At 33.6% G+C, this 19,355-nt stretch overlaps 1 protein-coding gene across 1 annotated transcript; it reads left to right on the top strand.

The window, feature by feature from the left end:
• Positions 1-15,768: 15,768 nt before the first annotated feature.
• Positions 15,769-19,167, top strand: Ttc19 (tetratricopeptide repeat domain 19). Its single transcript, XM_067267993.1, has 2 exons — positions 15,769-15,975; positions 18,162-19,167. Exons 1-2 carry the CDS (start codon positions 15,827-15,829, stop codon positions 19,042-19,044), a joined length of 1,032 nt encoding a protein of 343 aa, XP_067124094.1. The 5' UTR covers positions 15,769-15,826; the 3' UTR covers positions 19,045-19,167.
• The last annotated feature ends 188 nt before the right edge of the window (positions 19,168-19,355 follow it).

Below are 19,355 nucleotides of genomic sequence, written 5' to 3'. Positions count from 1 at the left end.
GATAGTTTACAGTACAATGCAAGGCCGAGCTTCATAATTTGAGGAATCCAATGCAAAATGGAAATACAGGGCCTTCCCTTCAGAAATATAAAACAATAACAACAACAGCAATAACAATAATACACGGAAAGATCAAAACGTAACACTAATTTTTGCGAATAATTTAATAGCTAGGCAAAATGTGAAATATGAAAAAAGAAGTTTTATGCAATAGCGTGCCATCATTGAAAGCGGTGGAAGCGCCGCTTCCCTTGTATTTTCTAAAATATAAATACATATCGTGCGATTATTTTCATATTTTAACGTACTTTGAATTACTTAAAATTAATATTTTATTATAACCGCATTATGTATCTTATTACAAATTTCTATACTACATGTGAAAAAAAAACGATAAGATTGCTATTGTATATTCGAATATCAGTGGCGGAATGGAAGCGCTGTACTGTCAGCTTCCACGGTGAAAATATTTGAATGATGTAAAGCAGCCAGATTATAGGCATTTGTGCATGCGCTTTACAGAGCACCAACTGATAGGAATTTTTTATTCTGCTCTCCATCTTGTATTACTTATAGATTTCAATGTTAAACTAGTGATATTACGATTTAGTATGTCCCATCTATAAGGGAATGCAGAAAAAAGTGTACAATTCTTGTACAATGTTAAAAAAATAACTGTTACTTGGCAGCATCATTTACAACTAAATTTAATGAATAAGATGCACAAGATACAAAAAAGCTCCAGAATTTATTTTCCTTAAATTTACGATTTATTTATCCGTTGTCATAAAAATTTGTCTTTCCACTTCTTTTCCAAGACTACTAATATTCAAGTACAAAGTAATCGATTTCAACTTATTTATACTTAAGAAGTAGTTAAATAATTAAGAGATTGGGACATAAATAAAACCCTGCCAAAAGAGCCGGAATTTTACTTAGAAGCTTAACTGAACCAATCTCTAGCCGAGTACAGTGGGGACTGATTTCTTGGTAATATTACATTTAATATTATCAAGAAATTTAAATACAAGTAAAGAATAAAGACAAAAACTTTTATCAAAGCAAGAATTTTTATTTAGAAGGCATAGGGAATCTGTCGAATTTAATAACGGAGGTAATTATATTGAACTCATTTATTTATTAAGTACGTCAGGTAATCTATTAAAAATATATTTAGAGAAGTCTACGGTTTTTACTGGCATATCGAACAAAGCCCATTGCCCCTGGAAGTCGGTTCTTACAGAAACACAGCTTCCGTATCATCAAATGTCACGGCACGCCATTGGTTTTATGTCTTGGCTGTTAAGAACTAGTCAACATAAGAGCTTTATCTCTCGCATCTCGGAAGCAATTTTAGTATTATATTTATAGTAGATAGTATTATAATTTTTTATCACTTTTTAGTGTGTTACAAATTGTTCATAAGACTCCGTTTTCTAGGCTTTTAGCCTGCTAACACATTGCCAAAGTAGAGTCGTTTCTTTCGTAACAAACGTCCCAACAGAGACAATACAAATGTCAAACTGCTTCACCGACGATGCTCGTCTCTGTGTCGAAAATTCTGTTCGTGACAAAATCGCTCAACTTGGCTGGGAGGTGCTCGGCACCGAACCTTCGAACTTTCATCTCTTCAGTCCAGTGAAAAAATTCCTGTGTGGGCAATCGGATGACGAAACGAAATCGGTCGGGCGCAGTTGGCTACACGCCCAGAAAACGAATTTTATGAACAAGGTATACTAAAATAGGTGCCAAGATCAGAGAAATGTCTCGAGGGACAGAACTCTTATGTTGAAAAATAAATAAGACACGTAACTTCTTTGTTCGTATTTTGCCTAGCTATTAAACTAATCGTAAAAACTTCCTGTGCGTTACTTTCTGACCTTTCCTCGTACTTTTAAATATTTACGAAAGCACGTATCCGTGAAGACTACAATGAAACAAAGGTCGTGCTCTATTACACAGTCAATAATTCCTATAATATAAGAACCTTTAATATTATATAACATTTTACAGATATCTCCTATGATAATTTATCAATCATTCTGTAATTTTTAATTTCAAAAATGCTTAATTTATATTGGATAATAAACCTTAATTTATTTATTAGTATTCGACTTTTGTTGCTTATTTTATTATAAAAACTGTATATAATGATATCATTAATATCGTAAATTGATATTACGTGCTTATTCTTTCTTTGCTTATTATAGCAAAGAAAGAGTATATTACTCTATAGGAAGGGAGAAAAGGAGAGATCGGCACAATACTTAAGATGCTTACTTGGAAGAAGGGAAAAGTCAATCTCCAAGTCAATTAATTTACTTATGGCATATTATTTTGTTTATTCGATGTAATAATAAATATTAAATAAAAATATTTAAAATATTATTGTAATGAAATTACTATACCCCTAATATGTATAGTATTATAAACTTGAATTCAAGCTATTATATGTAATATATAATATATACCGGCCGATAGTAATTAAAGTACCCTATTCAACACTGGAGAGATATTTAGCAGTCTAAATGCAACCAAATTTAGTATGGCGACATTTTAGGACGTGCAAAAGACATCTCCGTAAAAAATTAGTATCAAAACTCTCACTCTGTTTTAGCACTGCAAGCAACAAACCAGTGGCGTGCCGTCATTGGAAGCGATGGAAGCGCCGATTCCACCTTCCAACGACCTTCCCTTGTATTTTATAAAATATAAATTTTCATATTTTAACGTACTTTGCATTAATTAAAATTAATATTTTATTATAACTGCATTATGTATCTTTTACAAATTTCTATACTACATGTGAAAAAACGATAAGATTGCTATTGTGTATTCGAATAATTCAGTGGCGAAGGAATGTCGAAACCGGGTCAGTTTCCAATCAGCCAGATTATATAGGCATTGGCACATGCGGTTTACAGAGCACCAACCTCACCCGGGTTTAGCCGGTAGAAGCAACACACGCATAAAGCATCTAATTTTATATCCCGGACCGGTTCTGAGCTGTTAGCCGCCTGCCTGTCAACTTCCGAGCAGCCAGATTATAGGCATTGGCGCATGCGCTTTACAGAGCACCAACGTCACCAGTTTAGCTGGTGGATGCTTCACACATAAAGCTTCTAATTTTATATCCCGGACTGGTTGTGGGCTGTTAGCCCCTGCCTGCTAGATATTCGGCCGCCCTCGCCCGATTATGTGAATCGTGAGTAGACTAGATCAACGGCGGGAAACCCGCGGCCCGCGGGCCTGCTACGGCTGGCGAAAAGTTTCTATCCGGTCCGCGAGATCTGTAATAGATTATTAAATTGGAAAAATAACTAATTAATAGTTATTTTTCCAATTCTTTGTAATTTTCGAAAACGATAAGAGAAATAAATGTAGTAATGAACTTTTTATTTATTTATTTCATATTTGCAGACTAAAAAATTACGAGTCACAAGAAGGCGTCAATTAACTACTACGGCCCGCGGAAAAAAACGTAAAATTTATTCTGGCCCATGTTATAAAAAAGGTTGCCCACCCTAGACTAGATTTATAACTTAACCCAACCGATAGGAGTTTACTGGCATGTTTTTATGATAGTTCTGTATAGTTGACAGGAGTTTAAAAAAAAAATCCATTAAAATATTTGATATATTTATTCTGCGTTTATTCTGCTCTCCCATCTTATACTACTTACGGATTTCAATGTTAAACCGGCGATATTACGATTTAGTATGTCCCATCTGTAAGGGGACGCAGAAAAAACGTGTACAATTCTAGTAGTGCTAAAAAATTAACTGTTACTTTGGCAGCATCATTTACAACCAAATTTAATGAATGAGACGTACAATGGTACAAAAAAAGCTCTAGAATTTATTTTCCTTAAATTTACGATTTATGTATCGGTTGTCATAGAAATTTCTTTCCACTTCTTTCCCAAGACTACAGATATTCGAGTACAAAGTAACCGGTTTCAACTTATTTCTACTTAAGAAGTAATTAAATAATTAAGCGATTAGGGAATTAGAAACATATATAAAACCCTGATGAAAGAGCCGAAATTTTACTTAAACAGAAGCTTAACCGAACCAATCTCTTCGTAATATTAGATGTAATAAAGACAGAAATTTTTCCAGTTCAACGAGAGTGACCGAAAAGTTGTAAATTTTGGAAATTTCCGTGAACACTTGGTCCTAAAACGAATTAGTTAGAAAACAAACGACGGACAATCTGTTAAGTTTAACATATTTAGATTTTTACAGCTATGGCGAGAAACGTTTAAAATCTACAACAACCCTGTGGCGTCCTTTGATATATACTAGTGATGCGACAAAAGAGGCATTTGACATTGACCGGTATCGACACCCTCGGGATTTGGCACGCACACACCTACCTGGACAGTCTCTGATTCCATTCATTAGCCACTCGTAGGGAGCTATTTCACTAAGTAGATTGTTTTAAGATTTAAAAAGTAAAGAATATTTTGTTGTTTTTATGTACGTTTCTTCACAAAGTTATATTTAATTATAAGTTTCTTTAAAAGCATATTCATACAATTGAAGAATTTTTTGTACTAGGTATGTATATTCGTCACACATTTTGTTTTACCAAGTAAGTTTTTCTAATAATTTTAATTTTAGCCCTTATATCGTGGCTAGTGATTCAAAAATTTATTTTAAAAAAGTTTTGGTTCAAGACCATATAATGAAAAAGAAAACATTATTAAAAGAGAAAAACCAACGCCTAAATTAAATATAAATACGTCAACAAAAAAATTTCGACATTTTGACGATAAAATTTATGACGAATGACGATTCTTTCGTAAAATTGAAGCAATTTGGAAATCAAAGAGGAATAGAATTTAACTTTGGTAGACAATATAAAATAAATATTGAAAATTATAACAAGATAATTACGATTAATAGATATATCTAAATTAATAGATGTTATATGTTTTTTCTCAAAGCAAGAATTGGCATTTAGAAGGCATAGGGAATTTATTGAATCTAATAAGAAAGTTCGATATAATTACCTCTGTTATTTATTAAGTACGTCAGATAATCTATTAAAAATACATTTAAAGAAGTATACGGTTTTTACTGGCTTATCGAACAAACGAATACGAATGGGCCCTGACGCGCAATTAATTGATTGCCCCTGTAAGTCGGCTTCTTACAGAAACACAGCTTTCCTATCATCAAATGTCACGGCACGCCACTGCAACAAACATTTGTATAAGACACTTGTGCTTTGCAGGGACCTCGTGATGCAGGAGATTCTGCTCAATGTGGTCTTATTGATTTTATTCTTATAGTATAAATTCGCTAATCCGACCTTTGAAGTGGTCGATAATCCAAATTGTGTGGTGATAATCCGGCATCCTAGTAAGTACTCCGCCCGTCGCAATTTGTTTAGACAAGTGATGCGTTAATGACCCAGGCATTAACATGTTCATTAATACTTTTGCAGGTTTTTCAATTCATTTTTGCACAATATAGTCATGAATTGTATCTTCAGATTGACTGAAGAGCATGCGTAAACAAATCGTAAACATATAGCAGTAGCTGTTAAAACGTACAGCAAAGTCTGCAACGTTCAGATCACATGTAACTTATCGAATTTTCTAAAACAAAAACGCCCGATAATTTGGACTCTGGACTCGTAGTTGCCGGATTAACGAACTTCCATTGCATATTTTTATAAATTTCGGAGAGGGATAGTCCCGACATTTGAAATTGATCACGATTACTATATTAGGCATTCTAAGCCAGTGTTTCTCCCTTTGGTCCCTTTTGAGTTTAAATTAATATTTTTCTGTGATCCCTATAATAAATAGCTCAAGGAAAAATTTTAAAATGAACATTAAAATAGATTTTTAATTTAAAATAATTACAACATAATTGTTATGAACTACATACAAATGTACTTTATACATTCAATTTTGAAAATAAAACATGTAATAAATTGACATTTAGACAACTTTATTCACCTCAGTCTATGTTCATATCATTGTTGCCAGACATGTGACAACTAAAATCAGTAGAATTAATCATAAATTTTCGTGTAAATTCAGTGGATTTGAATTGAAATTCAAACCCTTAAATATTAGTCTACATATTTTCCACCTGATTCAAGTCTGAAGAACAAAGCAAGCCAATCTAAAACTGGAAGTCGGTTACTTAATTAAAAACCACTCGAAAGTGGTTTTTGCAGTGTGCACAGCTGCACAGTTACTTTTCCACTTTTCAGTCCAGTTCATTCTTTCTTTGGCTCACTGAAATCTTTTTATTTCATGCTGTTTATTTAGCTTTAGAGATAGTTTTAACTTCGTGTGAACAAGGAGATATCTTGATTTTACGATTCTGCCAACTGAAGATCTTGAAGTATCAACATCTGATCTCAGTTCTGTTTGTTCAATTGTCGTCTTATTACTTAAAATCTGGTTTATTACCAACCCATTCAGTCGTGCAGTAATTGGGCTGCAATTTAAAAAAATTATAAACCAATAAATTCCCATTGTCGTCCGTCCGTTGTCTGCCCTTCCTAAATCTCGAGAACGGAATTAGATAGATGAAAGCCGAAACCAGGTGTGGAAAGATTAGGGGAAGGAGACCCAGATTAACTATATATGAACTTCGGATACAAGCCAAAGGTCATGTTATTTTATTTCAAAAAGTTTCCCCTGAAAGGAGTTAGATGACCGGCATGACTATTGCTAACAGGAAAAGTATGATGTCCAGGAGCAAAACACTACTAAAATTGAGAGCATTGTGACGATGTCACAATAAATAATAGTTTACCTAGATGACATTTCTTGGCCATGAAAAGCTGATGTTTCTCTTTTCAAAATCTGTTAATTAAGGCATACTTCCCCATTTTGTTGGCACTTCAGCAAGCAAAATTTGCACTTGAGTACAAACCCGCTATTAATTGCAATTTGAAAATACAGTATAAATACATTCCATCCCAACCAGCCAAACATTAATATTTAACTTTTCATAATTTGTTGTTTCCATAAATTTTGATTACTAGCAAATCTATTGAGAAATGAAGAAAACGTTTTTAAATTCAAAATACTGGATTTAATATCAAACACCATCATCGTCATCATCATACATCTCTGAAATGTAGTTCATCTTGTTTATAATTTCTCAATATTCATAGAAAATTATCCAACAATCAAAATTTGTGATTACTTTGTTTCACTTATTATAAATGAAATAAAAGTAAATACAGTTAACCAAATTTCAATGCTAAATTAACTTTTTGGCAAGAACTTGGCTAATTAATATAATTTGAACTAAAGATAGACAGCTAAGATGCCTTTCTTTCATAACTAAAAGTATCTTTTCGGTACAAAATATTACAGAAATTTGCATAATATGTTGCACAATTAGAAGAAATTACTGCATGTAGCTAATGACAATCTTGTAGCGAGTATTTGGGAAGAAGTAAAATTCTTTTCTTTGTACATTCGTAGAGTTTAATTGCTTCTAGAACGATTGTCATTTCACTTATAAGTTTCCAACGGTTACTGTGTAAACAATCCCACAAGGCATCTAACAGCTTGCCGAAGCCTTATTTGTCGCTGCCGCCATTTGACAGCCAATAAAGTGATAGTATTTATCTAATGTCAGAACAGTAGAAACTATTCCATACTCAAAAGTCTGCCGGCGTGATGGTAATTGGCTGATGTATTAGCGTTATGGCTTCCAATGGAATAAGGTTCTATATTTTTGTTGCCGAACATTCGCCGCTGCCGCTGGAAACTTGTAAGTGGAATAAGTTTCAGATATACAAATTTCTCTAATGTAAAATGATTCAAGTTTAAATAAAACCGTAAAAAAATATTTTGTATTGCAATTTATAGAAAACATAGCGTAAATTCTCCCTATATATTTGAGATTTCGTAATAGATTTATAAAGTTTTCTTATGATTATGTATAAATTTATAAATTTTGTAAATAAACCAAATGACACATTTATGCAAATCATTTATACTTTACAACTTAAGAGTTAAGAAGTTATCAATAGGGCCTAATGTAGTACGAACGACAGGTAAGAGTTTTTCAAAAATATGACCACACATCAGCCATTATCGAACTTGAAAGTTTCTTATCAATTCTTCATAAATGGATTTCGATTTATCAATTTTCATTATAAATACAGGCCTTACTTTAAATACTGTAGAACAATGGCATCCAAACACTGCCCTGGGCCAAATCCTGACCACGAACATCACTTATGATAAAATAGGCTTATTTTTTGTATATATGGAATATATCAATACAAAACAGTGGCTCGTCAACTTAAGACTTGACTGTTTGTGAAATTTTGTCCTCCAATCAAAAAGTTTGGGCACCACTGCTGTAAAGGAACGAGTTTGATGGTTGATGTATTTTGCTAATTTTTGGAAAACGCTGTTCCTATTACCTTATTCATTAACTTTTTACATAATTTAAATAACTGTCAGCCAGTTTTAATTAGCTATAATGAAATGAATACATCAGAGAATGTGAATGTAAAATAATACAGCGGATCAGAAAATGGTAAATAATGTCCAAGTAAAAAAGCTAACCTTAATCTAGATGATCGCCATCACTTGAGAGTAATTTAATTTCAATGCTTCATTAATGCTATTATGTAGCCAAGAACGAATTAATAACAAAATTTCATTAACTAAATGACCTAATTGAAGGTAACTGCGGTTCCAATTAATGTTTGATTATCTTCAACTCTCAAATAAATGAAAAAATTAATTAGTTAGCGAGTTGGATAGTTAGAAATGTTAAAATACTCCTTTTAAAAAGTTAGTAGAGCCAAGAATTAGGCGCGTATTAAACAAATTATTCTGGAAATATTCAAAAAACAGAGCTTCCATAAATATCCATAAAAATAAAACTAGCATAATCAAGATTTCATTTCTAAAAATCATTTTCTAAATTGTCGGGTATAAAAATATTAATCTGAGGTAAAGGTCAAGATTGTGGAATTCGTTTGCAAAATAACATTTGCAGGTGACGATTGAGAGAAGATTTAGAAGAGAAAAATATACAAATAATAGAGAGGTTGAGGCGCACGTATCAGCGCAAAACGTGAACGGCGGACGGATAAGCGCCGCCATCTGGCAATTCTATACGGTCGCTTCGTCTAGAATGGCGAGTAGAAGATAGGTTAAACTCAGGGCCGGATTATCGAATAGGCAAAGTAGACAAATGTCTAGGGCCCGTAATTCGGAGGGGCCCGGCTTCAGTGCAGAAGATTTCTCTGTTTCAAAACGAGTTAAAATTATTTAAGAAATTCGATAGGACAGAAAAGGCTGTATTTAAGAATTCCTACTAAGCTCCGCCGGACTAGCCATTACCTAAAATAATAATAATAAAAAAAAAGGTCAACAGCAACCCGTGCGTCAGAAGTAATGTACGCTATGAGATCTCTCGCACCATCTAGAAATATTCCTGATATATGGTTATGATTTATTTTCTAAATCTAAACTTATACGTCGCGACATCGCATATTCGGTATAGCGTTCAAGTTGCTCGAGTGCGAAGATATTACAATTGAATAGTGTTTTATAAAAGATTAAAAAAGGTGACACTACGGTGTGACTTGGGCGTCCACTCAAGTCAGACCGTAGGGTGACACCACGATATCCGCACCGGGTGTCATCCATGCTAGCTAATGTCACATTATATAAGATTTGTTTAAAAGCAACTTATTTAAATGGGGCCCCAATTTAAATTTTGTCTAGGGCCCGCTAGAAACTTAATCCGGCCCTGGTTAAACTTCTTCATTTGTTTTGTGTATGCGGTTAAAATTATGACCCATTTTATTAAAATGATGATTATTTAAGCATTTACGAATAATATTGTAAAGAAACAGACGATTTTAATCCAGAAATTATTTAATTATTCAATTTTTTAGCAAGTGATGCGAAGTATCGATAAAATTTTTATAGCCGTGTTCATAAAATAGCTTATCATAGTTTTCTTTTCAGAATGATCAAGCCAGTTTGCGAAGATCTGAAACAGAAGAGAAATTTACACAACGTAATCAACTTCTACAAGAAATAAAAGAGTTAAAATATGAAGCCCAGATAACATCTGAGAAATCGCCACCGCAAGCCATTACTGGGCAGCAAGTCAGGGATGCAGCGATGACATCTTTAAGAGTATCATCTCCTGAGTTTCCATCTGGTAAATATATAAACTTAAAAATTCTTTATATTATAATTATTACAAGAATTGTATAATAATTATACATTTCTAATTACTTTTAGATGAAGATACCAATGTTACAAAAAAAAGAAAACAAAACTTTCTTGTCATACAAAGCAAACAAGACCAAGAGCATCAGTTGAAATAAGAAGAATTAAATTTAAATAAAGAACGACTGAAACTGGAACAAGAAAAATTAGATTTGGAAAAAGCAAAATTTGATTTAGAGAGAAGAGAGAGAGAGAGAGAGAGAGAGAGAAGCAAGACTGAAGCAGGATAGAGAGGAAAGAAAAGTGTTTGTAGAAATACTTTTGAAAACTTTGAATAAAAATTAAATGAATAAATAAAGAATTTTTTCATTACATTCTAAATATTTGTCCAATTTGGGGGTAAACAATTAAAATAATCTGCACTACCGTATAAGCATGTGTGACAGTTTGTAAATAGTGCACACACAATATACAGGTTACCAACAGGCTGAAGAAACAATTTCAATTTTTTTTTTTTTTTTTAAATCAAGAAACGCAAATATCTGAATTATTTCTCAAATACCCATTCCACACACACTCTTACTGAATTCATCCTGGATTTAAATACTTCTTGCTCGGGCGTTAAGCTAGCACCTCGGAATGGTGTAATGAGGTGTTGACGCAAAGGATAACCATAATCTCTATATAAAACAAATTGGGTCCTCCCGTTCTCAGAACAAGGAATCGCAGCCAAATGCTCTAGCAAATTAGGTTCTCTTAACATTCCACTGTCGTGACGTCTTCCTTCTATTGGTCCAAATAAGTTAGCAACCATACTATCGGGTGTAACCACTGATTGAAATTTCAAACAATGTATACGTTTAGGGCTACCGAATACCACCCTTTAATGTGTTTTTGGTCGACAAATGGGACGTGCCGTTCCATGTATGAACCCCCAACAATTTGTCAAAGGAGCACCTTTTGCTGTTATTACTTGCCTAAATAATTTTAATTTTTCTCTTGTTAGTTTTATTTCGTTGATATTCGATAACAACTTGGAATGGCTATTGAAAAAGATATTTAGTGTTTCACGAACAAATCGTGAAAGTTCATTTTTCGATCTCCCCAACAAAACAGAAATATCATTGAGTCTATTAGGATAAACTGATCTTTATAATAAAATACATAATGCATCAATTCCAAGTTAGCGTGATCCATTTTCACAAATGATTACAGATGTAAGGCGTAAAGCAGAATAGAGGTGAAACAAATCATCTCTTGAAAATCTGTTAAAATTAAAAATTTTATAAGTATTATTCCATTTTTTAAGTATTTACTTTAATTTATAAACATATCACTTACCGAAAATAAAACAAGCAATCAGAATCAGTCATTTTATTTAAATTTATTCTTGCTTTTGTCACAGGTATATCTTCAGTGATATGATATAATAAAATGGCTTCTTCATCACTTTCATACTGATCCAACAAGAGTAATACCTCATCACTAGACTACAAATATAATTTTAATTAAATGCTTGCTGTGAGAAAATAAAAAAAAGAAAATAGAAAAAGTGAACACAGCCTTAGAGTTTCTGTGGTCACTTCACATTACATTAAAAAATATTAAATAATTTTTGGATTAAAATCGTCTGTTTCTTTACAATGTTATTCACAAATGCTTAAATAATCGTTATTTTAATAAAATAGTTCATAATTTTAACCCCAAACACACACAACACAAAAAAAAAAAATGAATAAGTTTACGCCGATCGTATACTCACCATCAGTAGTGATATTCGAAATATTTAACAAAGGGTTCGCTAGCAGAAAATTTTTCCCTGACAATCACCGACAAACGAAATGGAAGTTTTGGCTAGAAATACATACAATACCTTTTCTTGCGATATATCTAATAATCAGTGGCGTATTTGGAAGGTAACGAGCCCTGGGCGAAAACTAGGTAACAATAGTATATTAATGTTGCCAACCTTTTTTTTTTAGGCAGAGAAATTTTTCACCCCGAATCGCACTACTCATAGCAGACAGATGTCATCATCTCTCGTAATACAATATCCTTTTTATTTCGCTGTCCATAGCCCGACACGTGTTCCACAGCCATCTTGTATTATCTCGCGCGCATGGAATTGTGGGATTTCTCTTATGACTGGATCTAGTTTCAAGAACTCTCTTGAATCGATCGCGATTAAACCTCGTTTCGGTCGAGAGAGATCGCACCAAGGCATAGTCCCCGACCTTGCTCACAATCTAGATTGAAATGCTGAAATGCTCGGTGCGAACGGGTATAAGGCTCTAGTTTAGTAGTGTTACAGAGTATAATACGTATATTTTAATATATTTTTTAAAAGAAACGAAACCACTGAGAAATGTTTCGTGTGTTTAACAAAGTTCGGAAAACTGAAAATTTTAACAACGGGTTCGGCCGAACCTGTGCGAACCCGCTGAATATCACCACTGCTCACCATCCTAGACGAAGCGAACGCCATTATCGACCGTTTAGAATTGCCAAATCACGTGGAATCTTGTCTCTCATCACATCGATCACGATAGGCATAACGACCGAGATGAATGCAGGGCCGGATTTACATAAGGGCATTTGGGCCGGTGCCCAGGGCCCCCACAAAACTATGTTTAAACAATTTTTTTTCTATTACCGCAACAGCTTAGTGTGGCCTAATCATGAGAGCCACGGGCAGAGAAAACCAAACCCGGGAAAAAACCTATGAAACAGCGGAAAATTTCGGGAAAAAAATTTTGCATATGTATTTTTCAATTAAATTAAAATAAATAGTTTTACACAGTAAAATATATGTATGTTTACAATAACCTTATTTTTAAATGAAATTTACAACTTCCTAGTTGAAATCTAGTTGATAGTACAGTATTTTGTGTAAATTTTCTAAATTATCAAATTTGCCTACTCTTAAAGGGTTTTTAATCTTATTTTACGGTTATTACTTATGGTTAATGTTACTTATGGCAGCGAACATGGCGGCCCGACTGACCTCTCGTATGGGCCCCACCGTATTTGTTCTCACGGGCCTCTGATTGTTAAATCCGGCCCTGGATGAATGGAAGGTCAGGTTTCAAGTCTGGAATGAATCTTTAAAATTTTTCATTGAGATTTGACGTGGGTAAGTCGGCCCTCGCCATTTTCAGTCTTTTATGTCATAATCGTAGTTCAACTCAGTAACTTTGAAATTATGCAACTCGAAATCGGCAAATCCAATACCCTCCAAATTTGATCTTTAAATTCTTCTCCAGACTTTGATAGTTTTCTGCTTCAAAAGTATTCATTAATATCTCAAACAGGGAGTTATAGGGTTTCGAGAGATATAGTCAGTGGTGATATTCAGCGGGTTCGCACAGGTTCGGCCGAACCCGTTGTTAAAATTTTCAGTTTTCCGAACGGGTTCGCCCGAACCTGTTGGTAAAATTTTCAGTTTCCCGAACCTTGTTAAACACACGTAACATTTCTCAGTGGTTTCGTTTCTTTTAAAAAATATATTAAAATATACGTATTATACTCTGTAACACTACTAAACTAGAGCCTTATACCCGTTCGCACCGAGCATTTCAGCATTTCAATCTAGATTGTGAGCAAGGTCGGGGACTATGCCTTGGTGCGATCTCTCTCGACCGAAACGAGGTTTCATCGCGATCGATTCAAGAGAGTTCTTGAAACTAGATCCAGTCATAAGAGAGATCCCACAATCTCACGCGCGCGAGATAATACAAGATGGCTATGGAATACGTGTCGGGTTATGGACAGCGAAATAAAAAGGATATTGTATTTCGAGAGATGATGACATCTGTCTATTATCAGCAGTGCCATTCGGGGTGAAAAATTTCTCTGCCTGAAAAAAAAGGTCGACAGCACTAATATACTATTGTTACCTGGTCTACGCCCAGGGCCCCTTACGTTCCAAATACGCCACTGATTATTAGATATATCGCAAGAAAAGGTATTGTATTTATTTCTAGCCAAAACTTCCATTTCGTTTGTCGGTGATTGTTAGGGAAAAATTTTCTGCTAGCGAACCCTTTGTTAAATATTTCGAACATCACCACTGGATATAGTTATAGAATATAAAGATAAAATCTGAAGGGAATTAATTACACCTGCTTATGAAACGAGACTCCAACTGAATTTTGTTTGTAAAACAAGAATTTAAGTTATTGTTCATTTAAGAAGGTTTTATTTGTTCGGAAAATAGATTGTTTTGGTTATATACGATCTCTAATTAATAAACGCTAATTTGGGTGCTGGAGAGACGCAGTTACGCCAAAATCACGTGACAACTTCAGCCAATTATCGCGATTATTCCTTCCAACTTCAAACGCATCTTCCGCAGCGATCTGAAAGAGGCTAGCTAGCTCACGAATGTGAATGTCGTGCCATCTTCTACCCGGTTTGCAACCATTCTATAGAAACAGGACAAGATGGCATCTAACACTGTTAGTGCTAACGTGAAATAGCGATGTATAATCAAATTTCTCCTCAATGAAAAAGTCAAGCCGGCTGACATTCATCACAGACCCTCAGTACAGTTTGGCAAATTGACTATATCACGTATCTTTGATTGATGCAGCAAATTTTATGAAGGCAGAGAGATGATGCCTTTCTCATACTCATGTAGAACCGCAGTGACTAACAGGAACAGTCGCCGTACGGAGGAGTTCATACTAGCCAACCGGCGTGTGAACTTGCGTGATTTATCACGTGAAAAAGCTGCACGGCTCCGTTCACAAAAATAGACCTTGAAAAAAATCACCAATGGCATCAAAGTTTTGCACGATAACGCACGGCTCCACACAGTGCATCCGACTGTCTCCACAGTGATCATCCGCCCTAGTCCTGATTTAGCCTCTTGTAACTTTTATTTGATGATCAGTTGAAGGAGTTGATAGATGGAATGAAATTACAATCCGACGAAGTGCTCCAACTGGCTTTTATTTTAATTTTATTTATTTTTTAACTCTTTCCGCCCTGTGAGCACTAAGAGGGCCTCTTTTTAGCAAGCCCATTACGGGTTCGGCCAAGCTCACAGTGGGACGGCCGGGTGGTGAGGGACTGCTGGACAATGATCAAGACAAACTTTCATGATGATGATCAACAAGATGCTCGAACGTTGGAAAAAATATATTTATGTGCAGAGGAATTATCTGGAGAGAAACTCAATAATGTCGTGCTTTATATATTGGTGTAAAAAGAATCCAGTCCAGGCCAACCTCGAACCATCCTCATAATTCAACACAAGAAAATATTTATTTAAATTAAAATTTAAATGTTAATGTTTTAGATCTAAAAGTTTTTACTCTATACTATCAAGGTACTTGATGTATTACTAAATCAAATTTAATCAAAGTTACGTACTCTATCTCCAGGTCACATAGAACTGTACGTCGCCATGTCATATTGATGCTATTAAAATTCCATCTCATTTAGAAAAGTAATAAAAGTATTATTTAAAATCATAAAAATTTACTAAATAAAGATAATAATATTTGATAATATATATGATGATATTTTGGCTAATGAATTACATTAAAAAGCTGGCCACAGTCACGAAATGGCGGTGTCGCTACTTCCGTCATCTGCTAACGTCGTTTATTGCCGCTGTCGATCGTGTGAATGGCATCCAGATTTTTGGCAATTTCCGCGAAAAGTATAGGAAACCGTTTGACATTCAGATGTTTTAATTGCTATTTTAAGTCTCCCAGATACTTTAAACTTGCAATTCGACGATTTCCTACTTCAGAGAACAGAGTTAAGAGAATAAGGTAGGAAATTTTTAAAAAATGCTTATGATTTGTCATTGAAACGTGGAGTACATCATTCCACTTAAATGCATTACGAAGTATATTTTGTTACCAAATTTCTATTTATTCATTAAGCATAACAATGATCTCTCTCATTTTAAGAATGTGTACAGCAGGACCTCGATTTTACCCTCAAATTGTTCTCTAGAAAACGTCAAAGTGAGCCGCCATATATCTGATAAACTTTCATAATTTGATATTGCGTTCCTGCAATTAAGTTTAATTATTCAATATCACGTAGGGATTGACATTTTAAAAAAAAATCAAACATGGCATTTCAAGTAGAGGTATACCAGTCGTTTCATGCCAGGGTTAAATATCATGATTTATCCCTTGTTTTAATGGATATAGCCTATCCAAATCATTTTACAAAAATTTCTGTAGTAAGTCACATACTAACATGCATAACTTCTTACAGTTATCCAGAGTCCCATCATTCTCTGCACAAATTTTTCCTATATTCTTCTTTCCATCGTCTTCCATATTGATAATTGAAAATCACAGACTCCCAATAAATGTTTTAGGATTTTAATAGTTGTTAGTAGTAGTGGTTGAAAAATTTTCTGTTCACGTCTTGAAGAAGCTGCTGTTATTAAACCTGGGAGCTTAGTCATAATTACTTTCGATATTTGAAGGTAATTGGGAGCTCGTGTGATGTGTCTAAAGTCGTACCGCATATAAATGTGTAGTTTATTAGGTGCTACGTGCAGTTTGATGTTCAAATACATGGGAGCTTGTTGCCGTTGGCTACCGAAATTTGGTATTATCGATAGTAGTTAAGACTAGGTCCTCTGGACTTTGAGGAGCCTTTCCACACTTTACCGGTGTCTGTAGGATATAAAATAATAAACAGAAGGCACAATCTTGTACGTTGAATTTTGTAACCGTTTCGTTCGTACGTAAAATATTTTGCAACAGCAACGATAAATACTATTTCATATTTTCTTTAATGAAAACAAACTAAAATAGTTTTATTTCAAAATTTTTTTGTTTTAGATGCATATATGAAATAAATAATTTCAAACTTTATATAATTATTTTTATTTAAAAAAAATACTACCTAAAATGTTTAACAAATAAATATTAGCGTAGCATTTCCCAAACTGATATCTGGAGGTCAGTTTCGGATGATCTGTGAAATATTCAGAAAGTATCTAGTAATATGTATGTATTTATTTTTCTAAAAATGATAATAGAACTGTAATAAGTTTTATATTAACTGTATCAAAATAAGTAATGTGTTATGCATATAAATCACCTTCTTCACAGAATACAATCAATTCCCAATATTAATTCATGAATACACTTATGATTACATACTTGAATAACAGAAAGCAGCTTGCAGGATGAAACAAAATTTGCTACTAAAATTTTATGTATCCAACTCTGGGTTAAAACTTGACCCCTTGTTGCCTAGAGCAACAGTCGGCAACTGGTGGTCCGCAAGAAAATTTGGGTGGTCCTTGGAGAAATTTGGACATTGATCTACAGAAGGTTATGCAAAGTACTATGAAAGAAATGCAAAATGCTTAGTTACTTTTTTCACTTATTGGGGGTTTTTTATTCGAATCTAAAACCAAATACGAAGCGACTGCTATCAATAAATAATGAACAATAAACAATATTGTGAGTGCGATTGTCGTCCTTCGTGGAAAAGCGCTAAGAATCCATAAACTTGTTTCAAACAAGCAGCAATGAACTTTAGGCTTGCATTAATTTGTTATAATTAAACATGAAAGTTTCATATTAATATAGTAAAATTGAACTTTTATGATCATTATTCTACAGATTTTGTATTGTTTAAAAAAATTCATGATAGTGGTCAGCGGGGGTTCAAAATTGCGAGTTTAGTGGTCCGTGAGGTCAGAAAGGTTGCCGACCGCTGACCTAGAGAACAAAAATACACATCAATCTAGCTCCACAAGAGATTGATATAGCTAATGTCTGCAGTTTGAATGATATGATGATAAAAAAACTTGCCAATGAATAGAATTCTTAAAATTATGGTGATAAACAAATTAAATTCAATATTCTGTTATATACTTTGTATAAATATCACAAAGTTTAGTGTAGGTAATAATTTTTATATATAAAATACTTTGTATATAAATTATTATAATTATAATTGATTACTTTTTACTTTTTAGTCTATATGCTGGTATCTTAACTTGGTTAGGGCTAAAGAAAGAGGAGGAAGAAGAGGATCCATTAATTACCATAATCAAAATGGGTATCTTGTCTCTACAGAAAGAAGAATATAATAATGCAGAGAGTACATTACATTTAGCTCTGAAGATGGCTCAGGAAAGGGCTAATACAGAAGCTGAAACGTATATATATGATATTTTAGCTAATGTTGCCTTTCAAAAAGAGGACTATGCAAAAGCTGAGAAGTTATTCCTTGAAGTAACCAGGAGAATGTTAACTCAAGGAAAAGCCGATGATGATGATGCCATAATAGAAATCTCTCTTAAATTGTCTAAAATTTATAGTAAGTTGAAACAATATGATAAGGCAGAGACTGGGTTTAAATTTTGTATACACACACAACAAAAGAAATTAAATCTCATGAAACTGGATGACACATTGACAGAAGAACAACAAAATACATTAGTGTTATGGGCCATGGGTATAGACTGGTACGCACGACATCTAATGGACAGAGGCTATTTGCAGGATGCCCAGAAATATTTTGAGAAAGCATTGGCTGTATCAGAAAGAATTAACGGTGCTTCTCATCCTCAAACTTTAGTTCTCCTTAACGACATTGGAAGTGTTGCCAGTCTCAGAAAAGATTTTGATTCTGCTGTAGAAATGTTTAAAACAGCTATAGAAAGAAGTAAAGAAAATGGAACACCAGATTTGCCTTCATTTTACTGTAATTTAGGAACCACATATATTCGGAAAGGAGAACCTGTTCTAGCAAGATCAGCCTGCCATACAGCATTGAAATTAGCAAAGAAATTCAAGAATAAATTAGCTTCTGAAGATGCAAAGGAATGTTTGCAAGAATTAGAAAACATTGTTTGAAGAAGTGTTTAATAGTTCTTGCTATAAGAAAAAAAGTGTTATGAATTGTGATTAGTATTGAAAATGCACAGGAAGCTCCTACAATTTTGTAAATCAAAAAGAAATAAATTTATTTATACATTATTTTTCATTAGTAAAATCCTATTTTGCTTTTGAATATTTTATTGTATTGTTAAACCGATTTAAAACAAAAGCTGTAAACTTTAAACAACAAAAATTATTATTGGTTGTAGCTGAAGAAATATATATATTTTTAATTGTTATTACAGTAGTATTGTAGTTAATTGTTATTACAACAGCATAAACATATT

The sequence above is a fragment of the Centruroides vittatus genome, unplaced genomic scaffold (genome assembly GCF_030686945.1).
Source record: "Centruroides vittatus isolate TY-2023 unplaced genomic scaffold, ASM3068694v2 contig_3127, whole genome shotgun sequence".
NCBI lineage: Eukaryota > Metazoa > Arthropoda > Arachnida > Scorpiones > Buthidae > Centruroides > Centruroides vittatus.
This window is presented reverse-complemented; position numbering and strand designations above follow the sequence as displayed.

What these genes read in the sequence shown, in the direction of transcription:
- Ttc19 (XM_067267993.1), top strand. Translation starts at nt 15,827, where the DNA reads ATGGCATCCAGATTTTTGGCAATTTCCGCGAAAAGTATAGGAAACCGT. An exon ending in AACAGAGTTAAGAGAATAAG is followed by an intron (nt 15,976 to 18,161) that starts GTAGGAAATTTT and finishes TTTACTTTTTAG; the next exon opens with TCTATATGCTGGTATCTTAA.